Raw genomic sequence first — 12,625 nt, 5'->3', positions numbered from 1 at the left:
TCTGGTGGAAAGATGAGCTTCTGGTCTAGATCAGCCTGCATTTTCCAGTCCCGGGCAGTGTCCAGGAGGGTCCGTTCCTTTCTTGCAAATGGCTTCTCTGGAAGTTGTACTGCTCTTACAAAAGGGGTGGTTTTCGAGAAACCAGGTGATGGGGTAGGGAGGGCATTGGTGGTAATCCTCCTACCGTCCAAGGTAATCGCCAGTTGTCGCAGGACATGATTGTGCCTCCATGTGTAGCGGCCTTGTGAAAGACTGGTTTTACAGCCAGTGAGGATGTGCCTTAATGTTGCTGGGGTTTGGCAGAGAGAACATGATGGATCTTCTCCAAACCACTGGTTTAGGTTCTTGGGTGTGGGAAGAACATTGTAGGTGGCTCTGATGATGAAGCTAAGAAGGCTTCCTTCCATCTCCCACAGATCCTTCCAGTTAAGCCTATGATGCTCCAGGTTTTGCCAGGTAGTCCACTGGCCCTGTTTGGACTGTGAGACTGCCTTTGTGCATCTCTCTGCCTCCTCTTGCTGACGGACCTCAGCAACTACTAGCTTTCTTCTCTGGATGGATGTTGCCTTGTGCCATGTGGGTCGACTTGTCCCGAGTCCAATCCCACCTCTTCCCTGCTGCACCTGTCCTACAATGTCTCTGTGCCTGAGAGCAGATTTTGCTTGCTGTACAGCCTCCGATGGGGTCCACTTCCTCCCAGTTGCCAGTCTGGGAGCAGCACCGCATCATCTCGAGACTCGGTCAGGGTCATGTCCAGCCTCACTTTGATGCATTTGTATTCTTCTGTGAGGCTAGAGACAGGCAGTTCCAGAGCGCTGTGTCCATACAAGCCGATATTGCTGAGGCAACGCAGGAGTCCAAGCCACTTCTTGATGTATGAACTGGCTGTCCTCTCCAGCTTCTCGACTTTGGTGATGGGGACCTCGTAGACCGTCAGAGGCCACATCAGATGGGGGAGCAATCCAAACTGCAGGCACCACAGTTTCAGCTTACCAGGAAGCAAGGTCTTGTCTATGCGAGCAAGGCCCTTGATGGTTTCTTCCCTCAGTTGGTCACGCTGGTGTGAGTCTTTGAGGCTTGCATTGTACCACCACCCTAAACTCTTGACTGGCACCTCCGACACCATCGGAATGGGTGTTTCATCAATGTGAAATCTGTGATCTACGATTTTTCCTCTAATAATGGATATGCTCCGGGATTTGCTGGGTTTCAACATCATCCGGGCCCATGTTATGTTCGCATGAAGCTTTTCCAGCAGGCGCTTGGTACATGCAATGGTTGAGGTCAGGGTGGTCATGTCATCCATGTATGCACGAATAGGAGGTAGCCGCTGCCCAGACTGCAGCCGCTCTCCTCCTCCGACCCACTTGGAAGCTCAGATAATCACTTCCATCGCCATGGTGAAGGCTAGCGGGGAGATGGTGCAACCTGCCATTATTCCCACTTCCAGTGATTGCCATGATGTTGTGTATTCTGTTATATTAAGTACAGTTTATGACCATGCTGTGGCAATAAAGAATGAGCCTGTTATGTTCACAGCGCAGACCCCCCTCGTTTTAATGCCCCCCTTTATAACGGTTATAACTGATGGACCTGCTGATGCCACAATTGGCTCGTACCGCCTCCCTGGTCACTCAAAGCCCCGACTTCCGCCGCCACTTCAGGCTCGCAGGATGCACCAGCGAGTCCTTCCTCACCCACTGTATGGTTCGGATTACACGGCTGTTGTTGCGGCTCACGTTGTAGCCTCAAGGGACAGCACTATCTTCAGGCCGCCGCCACCGACAGGACGCACTTGGTCACTGTGGGGCTCCCTCCCCTCTCACCAGCTGCCACTTCTTCCAGTTGGCCATCCCTTTGTCTGCTCCAGGCTCCACCGCTCCTCCTCCTGTCGCTCTGTCCATTCAGCCTCTCATTCCCCCCATTCTACTGCCGCCACCTTCTCTTCCTCCAGAGTCGGCGACATGAAGGAGATGGAGATGGAAGCGGTAGTGGAGAGGACAAAGCAATGGCAGACAGGAGGAAGGGGTAGCTGGTGAGAGGGGAGGAAGCCCCACTGTGACTGAGCACGTCTTGTCATTGGCAGCGACCTGATGAAAGAGTTGACTGTCAGGGGCTACAACACGAGCCGCAACAACAGAGCCTAGTATCAAGGCGAAACGAAGGTTCCTGACATTACCTATCCATGTTCCCCAGAGATGCTGCCTGACCCGCTGAGTTACTGTGGGTTTACTGTGCTATGATATACATGCTGCAAAATTATATTTTGAAAGCATCACTTCCTAAATCACCTCATAAATAATATAATACATATTGTTATAACTTTGCCAAGGTTTATAATCTTAAATGACACTCAGCATTGAATACATAGTGATTAAATACATTTATTCACTGTCGTTATACCCTTCCATAGACTTTCCATAGATATCCGCAAGAAAATTATGAAGCAAAAAGCTATGTACTCTTTTAACCAAGTGTGCTCAGGATACGATACAATACAATACCACTTTATTTATCCCAGATGGAAATTGGTCTGCCACCAGTCAAAATAAACTTCACAGTATATAATTTTATTTGACAGAAATACAGAATTCAAAAAGGAATGGTCCCATATATTGCTTCCCTTTTGTACATGACGTGGCCATTACTGATAAGGCCCGTATCTACTAAACAAGAAGTGACACAGGCTAATCATCTGGAGAAATGAAATTGGATACTTATTGCTGCTGGAAATTATAATTTCTATTGCCTTTCAGTTGCCCTCTTGACAACCGAGCTGCTTTCTGGGCAGTTTCTAATACGCAAGAAACAGCCCCTACATTACTGTGGGTCGGGTATCACATATAGGCCTAGCTATGCAAGGACAGGATAGGAAATATTATTCCAGAATAAATATTAGTGAACCTTATGGGTTCTTATAATAATCCAATGGTTACTTGGTCACAATTAGTGGTAATGAGGTTTATATTCCATATTTAATTATTTTAATCTTAATTTCCAGCAGCAAAAAGTATCCAAATTCATTTCTCCAGATCATTAGCCTCTGTCACATCTTGTTTAGTCCCATAACAGAACTAGATTACTTACGTCAATTGATTATCAAGCTATCTGCACAATGTAATGATAAATTTGAAAATTTTAGCTTTGCTGACATGAAATCATATACAATGATAAGTTACTATATTAATATCAATATTTATCTGACAATTCAAGCAGAATTAAGCAGAAAAAACATCAAACAAATATCCTCTAATAATGATGGAAGACACAAGGAAGAATAATATCGTGTTTTTCATGCCCCAATTCCAACAATATAATTTTTACTTTAATTTGTTAGGAAGAGCAGTGCAGAGAAATATCACGCCCTTAGAGAGATAACTGATAATGAAAATGGAAATGTAGCTGTTATTCCACATTTCAACTGTTCTCTGCATGTTACAGGTTGACAGATTCTTTGACCCTTAAAATTACCAATTGGGAGTTTGGAAATCATATTTCTTTTTTTAAAAAGCAGAAAAGATAGTTGGAACTCTAGATTTCAATATAATGCGTGAATGGTTATTTCCAAATAAGCAAATTTGAAGAAAAAAAGTTAAATTAAAATGAATGAATATGGAGAAATATGCAATATCACTCACCCGGCATAGTCACTGGTACTTTGAGATATTTTCCACCATTCACTTCCTCAGCACCATGTGGGTGAATACAGTAAGGCCTGGATGCCAAGTTCTTAAATATTACCAGGATAACATCACCAACCTCTGCCCGGATGATAGGACCTAAATGCATCAGATTACACCATAAATATTTGTTTTACATTACCAGATCTCTGCAAGAACAACTTACATGAGAGATTTTCATTAAACTAAAACCCCACACCTATTGCTGAAGGAAGCTTTCTTTTAAGATCATAAGATCATGTGATAGGAGCAGAATTAGGCCATATGGCCCATCAATTCTACTCCGCCATTCTATCGTGGCCGATCTGTCTGATGTACGCTTTTATATTCCCGCCTTGGAGTTTCACTTGGTGGTATGTTTCTTTCCCCACAGCAATCAAAGCTTCCTTTGGTCTTGACTTTAATGCTCCACCATAAGGACACCTTGGTCCAAATTACCCGAAACAGAGTCAGTAAAAAATACCTATTGATGTGAATGCGGCAAGCATATTATTGTTTAAAATCACTGTGTCGACATTGGTTAGTGTACAAGCTACTATTTTGCTTATTTGAAGGGAGAGGTTATTGCTGCTGATTAATAAACTCAAAGATAAAGAGCAAACCAGAATTAAGATGGAGGTCGCAAAATCTGAGGGTGCAAAGCCACTCAATGCAGAATATGGAGTGAAAGTAATCCCCGATATCTCAGAGAGAACATTTTTATAGTATAGAAAAGGCTCATTAAATTGGAGGAAAACCTGGTCATAAAGGATAACATGCTCTACAGAAGTAGTGCTTAAAAGGTACAGGTACAGAGAAAAGTATGACTTGGTGTTGAGGGCCTCATTGCTACCCTGATCGTCAGAGCAGGCAACTTTCATTCCTTTGATCATTAACTGGATGTGGGTAACTGAGGCTCTATAAGGCGCTGGTCAGGCCATATTTGGAGTACTGTGAGCAAATTTGGGCCCCATTTCTGAGGATGTGCTGGCTCTGGAGAGGGTCAAGACGAGGTTTACAAGAATGATTCCAGGAATGAGTGGGTTAGCATATGATGAGCGTTTGACAGCACTGGGCCTCTACTCGCTGGAGTTTAGAAGGTTGAGGGGGAACCTCATTAAAACTTACAGAATAATGAAAGGCATAGATAGAATGAATGTGGAAAGGATGTTTCCACTGGTGGGAGAGTCTAGGACTAGAGGTCATAGCCTCAGAATTAAAGGGCACTCTTATAGAAAGTCGAGGAGGAACTTCTTTAGTCAGAGGGTAGTTAATCTGCGGCACTCATTGCCACAGAGGGCTGTGGAGGCCAAGTCAGTGGATATTTTTAAGGCAGAGATAGACAAATTCTTGATTAGAACCGGTGTCAAGGGTTATGGGGAGAAGGCAGAAAAATGGGATTAGGAGGCAGAGATCAGCCATGATTGAATGGCAGAGTGAACTCAATGGACGGAACGGCCAATTTCTACTTCTGTAACTGGTGAACTTGTGGGTATAACTGATAATGCCAGTGGTTATCGCCCACTTTCTGATTCACTGACACAGGCACACGATGAGCAAGTTTCTTGACAATGGGGAGGCTTGTTGTGCCCTTTTAGATCACTGACTGATCGCACTGCAACCACAACGCAACCTCAGCAGTGAAGGGAGCAAGGAAGAAATTGCAAACCCATGTCAGCCGCGTTCATGGCATTGCACCTCCTCTGGGGAAAGAGGGTAATCACCAGACAATTCATTAGGCTCATTTGTTACAAGAGTTTATTAGGTGTAACAACATACTATTATACTTAAAAGATACCCCAACCACAAAGTAGAGAGCATTTAACCTCCAAATATAAAAATCCATTTTAAATCCAAGATGTGAAGAATGTTAGTGTTGTATTCAGATTAATGATTATTAGAAAGAACCTTAAAAAGACTATTCAATGTTACTTTAACCTTATTTGAAGATGCTCCAATTATAAAGTAGTGAATAGCTAGGCTCTAAAGATTTTTTTCATTTTAAAGTGAAGATGAGAATTTCTCTGCAACATCTAGATTAGTGACGTGGAGGAAGGAACTGCAGATGCTGGTTTAAACTGAAGATAAACACGAAATGCCGGAGTAACTCAGTGGGACAGGCAGCATCTCTGGAAAGAAGGAATGTGTGGTGTTTCGGGTAGAGACCCTTCTTCAGACGTTCTCGACCCGAAGCATCACCTATTCCTTCTCTCCAGAGATGCTGCCTGTCCCGCTGAGTTACGCCAACATTTTGTCTATCTCCAAATTAGTGATTATTGGAAACCACCTTCCGGTCATCTTTGAAATGACTGCACAACATCACATCTGGGGGCAAATTAAACAGGTGATATTCAATACCTAATATTTCCAAATGTTGCTCTTCTGGTAATCTTGGTTTCTGTGTGGTAAATGTTCCATCTGTATATTCCTGGTAAACAGCCTTTCTGTACGTTGACCCAATTTTGCCATCCCCTGCACCAACAAACACATTGCCAGGACTGAAAGAAACAGAAATTAATAATTAGCAAATCTCTTTTTGGTAATTTTCAATTTTTCATTTGCAAAGCAATATTATTTCATGAAAGCTAAAAGTGGACTTTAAGTTGCATCTGAAAACGTTCTTTGGAATTGCATTTCGTAAATTTTCTTTCTTAAAAATTGGAACATTTAGGACAGCCTACCTAGTTAGAATATTTCCACACAAAAAAACTGCAAGCTCATCATTTTAATCATGATGCTCATGAATGTGCTCCCCTTTACACTGGAGAAACCAAACCTAGACTGGGCAATCGCTTTGAAGACACTGCCATTCAGTCCAAAAGGATGGTGAAGCATCCAGTCCCTTTAATTTTCTGCCTCATTCTCACTGGCCTCACTGCCCTTAACGTCCAACATTGCTCCTTCAAAACACCATTTGTGCTTGAGGAATAGCAGCAAAAGTTGGGGACCATCTGGGGACATTGCACCATTGCAACCCTCAGAACTTAACAGCAAATTCAACAATTTCAAGTAAATCACACCTTCCTTGTTCTCTCTCTATACGGATCTGGATCTCTGATCCACAGATCTTGAATCTCCAATTACTCAATTTAGTTTATTGTCACGTGTACCGAGGTGCAGTGAAAAGCTTTTTGTGCTTGCTAACCAGTTAGCAGAAAAAGAATACATGATTACAATTAGTATAAGAAAATAACTGCAGATGCTGGTACAAATCGAAGGTATTTATTCACAAAATGCTGGAGTAACTCAGCAGGTCAGGCAGCATCTCAGGAGAGAAGGAATGGGTGACGTTTCGGGTCGAGACCCTTCTTCAGTCTGATAAGGGAGATAAGGGAATAGTGTTTAGATTACTGTTTTACTGTTTATTGAAGTTTATTGGAATTACTGTTTATTGAAGTAATGTTACTGTGACAATTTTAATCTGCATCCTATTATTGACATTATCCTTGGTCTCCCTAACCTTTCGTCCCCCACTATTTAACACAAGTTTACTCACCGTTCAAAATACATGCATAATGTTGTGTCTGTTTCTCTCGCCAGTGGTGCTAATAAACCTGCTGACTGTTTCCAGCATTCTCTTTGTCAATTACTCCATCTCACCAATTTACCAGCACAAGACTTACTACTGCTGGGGTTTCCAGTACAAAATGTAAAAAGCCTGGCCAACGGCACTGCTGATCTGCACCAGGGTTTTCAATAGACAATAGGTGCAGGAGTAGGCCATTCGGCCCTTCGAGCCAGCACCGCCATTCACTGTGATCATGGCTGATCATCCACAATCAGTACCCCGATCCTGCCTCCTCCCCATATTCCTTGACTCCGCTATCTTTAAGAGCTCTATCTAGCTCTCTCTTGAAAGCATCCAGAGAATTGGCCTCCACTGCCTTCTGAGGCAGAGAATTTCAAAGATTCACAACTCTCTGAGTGAAAATGGTTTTCCTCATCTCCTTTCTAAATGGCCTACCCCTTATTCTTAAACTGCGGCCCCTGGTTCTGGACTCCCCCAACATCGGGAACATGTTTCCTGCCTCTAGCATGTCCAATCCCTTAATAATCTTACATGTTTCAATAAGATCCCCTCTCATCCTTCTAAATTCCAGTGCAAATTCCTTGAATACTATGGTCATTATTGTGAACTACAATCCACACTTGTTCTCGACCAGAATGACAGACCAGGCTACGAGTGGTTGCTATGACTAAGCTACAAGCTACAACTTCATCCCTAGAGCCATTAGGCTATTAAACAACTACAACCTCTAATGTTCTGAACTACATAGACGATTATTGTTATTATTGCACTGTTGTTGGGTTTTTATGTGTACGTATGTGTGGGTGTGTGTATGAATGATCTATATATATGTGTACATGTGAGTATGTGTATATATACACTGAACAATTTTTCCTCATTTATTATATTGTTTACAGTGTACTATGTTTACATATTCTGTTGTGCTGCTGCAAGTAAGAATGTCTTTGTTCTATCTGGAACATATGACAATAAAACACTCTCAACTCTTGTTTATAGTCCTAATCATCTGGCCTTTGAGCGTAATAGTTGGAATATGGTTCAATCAAAATGAAAATCACAATAATGGGCGTTTATATGAATACTGAGGAAGAGAAACCAGTTTATACTGATAAAGACTGCAGAGGATCACACCAGGCAACGGGTGGGGAGATGAGGGAATCCGAAAACCATGCAGAGCCTCATGCTTACTCCTTAGGTTGTCTCCAGTAAGTGCAAATAAATCACACGTGTTACTTAGTAAATTTCAACTCCTAAAAAAACAACAGATGTGATTTGAGCAACTGAACCAACAAGCTCATAAACAAGCAGCAGAGATGACCCATGTTGGCAAAAAGAACATAGCAGTCTTTGTGTTAATGTACTGAGAGATAATAGAGCTATTTCTGTGATGATGGAGGAATAGCTTTATAGCAATCTCTAAGTATGTCTCCAATGTATCCATGGTCGAGTTAAGACAAAATCCTCTAAAACGGAACACAACCACTTTTAGTTTCGTTTCGTTTAGTTGAGAGACACAGCACAGAAACAGGCCATTTGGCCTATCGTGTCGCATTGACCAGCGATCTCTGCACGCTAACACTATCCTACACACACATGGGACAATTTAAAATTTTACCGAGGCCAATTAACCTACAAACCCGTACGTCTTTGGAGTGTGAGGGGAAACTGGAGCACCCGGAGAAAACCCACACAAGTCACGAGGAGATTGTGCAAACTCCGTACAGACAGCACCCGTAGTCAGGATCAAACCCGGGTCTCTGGTGCTGTAAGGCAGCAAATCTACCGCTGCGCCATCGTGCTACCCAAAGGGCATTTGTCTAAGGGCATTTCCTATATGGGTCCCACTACATGAGTCATCTCTGTGAGCTATCTCTGTGACAATATGGAAAACAGCTTTACAACAATCTCTAAGCTTGTCTCCAATGTATATTCAGCCCAAGTTAAGACAGAATCTTCAGAAAAGGGCACAACCATTTTTGACTATAGGCACATCCTATATGGGTCCCCCTACATGGGTCATCTCTGTGAGCTGCTCGTTTCTGAGCTTGTTAGTTCAGTTGCTTAAACCACAACGGTCTTGTTTTTTGGGTGGTTTGTCTCTACTTATTTACAGAGAGGAGAACTTCTTCAAAGTAGGCAGAGATAGAGACCTGAAGCTTCAAGTAATGTAGGCAATACCGATAGCTCCAAACGCACGATACAAGAGATAGCAGAAAGTCTCTGGAGAAATGTGGTAACTGCAGATAAAAAGTCTGCACTATGATAATCAAGGTCTTAACTGAACAGGGGAACAGACCAGAGTAATGAAGTATGACAAAGATTTAAAAATGTCTAAAAGATTTAAGTGTCTAAAGGGCGGCACGGTGGCGCAGCAGTAGAGTTGCTGCCTTACAGCAAATGCAGCGCCGGAGACTCAGGTTCGATCCTGACTACGGGCGCCGTCTGTACGGAGTTTGTACGTTCTCCCCGTGACCTGCGTGGGTTTTCTCCGAGATCTTCGGTTTCCTCCCACACTCCAAAGACGTACAGGTATGTAGGTTAATTGACTGGGTAAATGTAAAAATTGTCCCTAGTGTGTGTAGGGTAGTGTTAATGTGCGGGGATCGCTGGGCGGCGCGGACTCGGTGGGCCGAAGGGCCTGTTTCCGCGCTGTATCTCTAAATCTAAATCTAAAAAAAAAAATCTAAAATCTAAACCTCCAAGTCCCGAGTGAACTCTTTGAAGAGCATTGGGGGGTAGTTTCTCTTACTGTTGAACATCACATTCAGTTGGTTAGAGAACGTAGTTTCAAGGTAACTCTGGGGTTTCAAGTGAGAATTGCATTCTGATTCATATCCTGATCTCCTTACTCTGTACATCTCTGGCTGCCACTGAAAAAAACTTCAGTAAAACGGAGTACAAGGCACCAACTCTATTAAATGCATTCAGCATTATCAGTCGGTGATAAATTTCTGTGTAAATTACACCTTATTTATCTCTATAACTGATGATTTTAAATACCTTCCTGAAATCTTCTCTTAGCCTACTCTGTTCCAAGGAGAACAATCCTTGCCTTTTTAGCCCATGCATAAAATAATCCCTTGCCTGCAGAACCATTCCGGTAAATCTATTCCGAATCTTTTCAAAGTTATCAGCGCTTCATTAAGTCTGGGGCCTGGAACTGAACACAAATCTCCCTCTGGACAAATATTACTGATATGGGTTTAGCATGGTTTTTGTACTCCATGTCTGTGTTTATGAAGACCTGGGTTTCATTTGCCACACTTCGCTGTAGTGCCCCGACCTAGAAAACATACACATGCAATCTGAAAACATACACAAAACAATATTGTTTAAGCAAATCCGAGAGGATTTGCTTTACGGATTTACCAACTGGAGCATAAACTGAGAATAGATTATAATTTTACAAAAACTACTCTGGTAAAAGTAAAATAATGATGAAAAGTAACATTCAATTGTGCTAGAAGAGGGTCAGATTTCAATGCAAACATTTGAGTTTTCTAACTTTTATGAAAGAACTAAATGAAAGAATTCACCTTTCTTCTGCAGTCGTGTTGAATAATTCCAGCTCCCAACTCCTGTCAGGGGAATAGTCCCATTCCAATTCCACTGCTGCAATGTAATATGTTCGGATCATCCCAACTGTTTGGGCTGGGACACTTTTATTGCAGTTTGTAACGTGATACAAGTGTTTCATTCCACCCATGTAATGATCAGCCGTTCGGCAGATTACCTTAAAGGTGCCTAAATTTGAAATCATAGGTCAAAAGTTTGAAATGTTTTAACAGTAGGTAGTTTTGAAAAGTGTGATCTCATTTGGCTTCAAAAGCTAGGAAGTACAGGATATAGAATATAGATAGACGCTATAGAAAATTGAAAGTGTAATTCTGGCCCATTTCCTTACTCTCCACTCCATGCATTCAAAATGGATGCTGTTGCCGATCCTTCTGACAGTAACTCTGCTGCGGTTCCACCCTAAGGGGAACCACTGGCATCCAGCCACTCTCGTATACGTTCATCCCTAGCTTACGCACAACCAGTCCAGGAAGAGTTAGGCAACGGACGACAGTACACCCATCACACTGCTCAGTCATTGGATTCTACTGGATTACCCGAGAGGAGCCCATACCTTCAGGAGACACACAGCACTGCAGATGCTGGAATCTTGAGTAAAACACAAAGTGCTGGAGTAACTCAGCGGGTGAGAGAGCATGTTTAGGAAAGAACTGCAGGTGCTGGTTTACACCAAAGACAGACACAAAAATGCTGCAGTAACTCAGCATGTCTGGATAGAAGGAATGGTTGACATTTCAGGTCGGGACCCTTCTTCAGACTGAAAGTCAAGGGAGAGGAAGACACAGAGATAAGGAGGTGTAAGGTGTGAGAACGAGACATCATTGGGGATGAAGTTCAAGGAAAATGTAACCTGGATCATTGGTAGCTATAAGAAGGTGACAACAAAGCAAATAGAGATAAAATGTAATCGGGGACAGTCAGACTGGTTGGAGAACCGGGAAGGGGAGGGATGGAGCTGCTTGGGCAACATACACCCCAGAGGTATGAATATTGACTTCTCTACCTTCAAGTAACCCTTGCTTTCCCCTCTCACTCCATCTGAGAAGGGTCTCGTCTGAAACATCACCCACTCCTATCCAGAGATGTTGCCTGTCCCGCTGAGATACTCCATCATTTTGGGTCAGAGAGCATCTCTGGGGAACATGGGTAAGTGATGTTTCAGGTCCCCTTCTTCAGATGGGGCCTGACCCGAAAAGTCACCTATCCATTTCATCCAGAGATGCTGCCTGGCCTGATGAAGGGTCTCGACCCAAAACGTCACCCATTCCTTCTCTCCTGAAATGCTGCCTGACCTGCTGAGTTACTCCAGCATTTTGTGAATAAATAGTTTCAAAGATTAATTAATTAAAAATATTGAAAGCATGTTTAAACTTCTGGTTTAATGGAGTGGAGAGGATGGGGAGGAGTGAACTCTTACCAACATCATCAGGCAGCATGAAGACTGTTGCAGAGGTGTGAGGAAACACACTGTACACGTCACGGGTGGTCCCCCGCACTTGGAATGTGTTGCCTTGAAAGTAAATGCCGTGAATGTCGATTTCAGTGCCCAGCCCAATCAAATGCCATGAAACATTGTCACCCTTGCACATCACCAGTCCGGGCAGGTTACCGTACATGTAACCATTAATGGCTAAAAGAAAAAAGAATGTTATAAATGTACATTACAGATATTAAACAGTATCAAACAATACAAAGTTCCGTAATATTTACGAGTTTGTTGGCCGGCATGGACAGGTTGGGCCGAAGGGCCTGTTTCCACACTGTATCGCTCTTTAAGTGTTTGCCATCAGAAGCAATGTAAAGACTATTATTATTGGGGGGTTAGTACCATGAATCAGGCCATTAAAAGGGACGTACACAA

At 42.9% G+C, this 12,625-nt stretch overlaps 1 protein-coding gene across 3 annotated transcripts in view; it reads right to left on the bottom strand.

Moving 5' to 3' along the window:
• LOC144595330 (ferroxidase HEPHL1-like) overlaps positions 1-12,625 on the bottom strand; it is a 79,458-nt gene that overhangs the window by 19,707 nt on the left and 47,126 nt on the right. For all 3 annotated transcript variants that reach the window (XM_078402714.1, XM_078402712.1, XM_078402715.1), the window contains exons 11-14: positions 12,182-12,394; positions 10,725-10,932; positions 6,018-6,157; positions 3,639-3,779 (exon numbers count right to left, since the gene is read on the bottom strand). In XM_078402714.1, coding sequence (XP_078258840.1) covers positions 3,639-3,779; positions 6,018-6,157; positions 10,725-10,932; positions 12,182-12,394 — 702 coding nt within the window. The remainder of the gene's footprint in view (positions 1-3,638; positions 3,780-6,017; positions 6,158-10,724; positions 10,933-12,181; positions 12,395-12,625) is intronic.

This window comes from Rhinoraja longicauda, chromosome 7 (assembly GCF_053455715.1).
Source record: "Rhinoraja longicauda isolate Sanriku21f chromosome 7, sRhiLon1.1, whole genome shotgun sequence".
In the NCBI taxonomy this organism is placed as follows: domain Eukaryota; kingdom Metazoa; phylum Chordata; class Chondrichthyes; order Rajiformes; family Arhynchobatidae; genus Rhinoraja; species Rhinoraja longicauda.
Note: the sequence above shows the minus strand (reverse complement) of the source record. Positions and strands in the feature narration are given on the sequence as shown.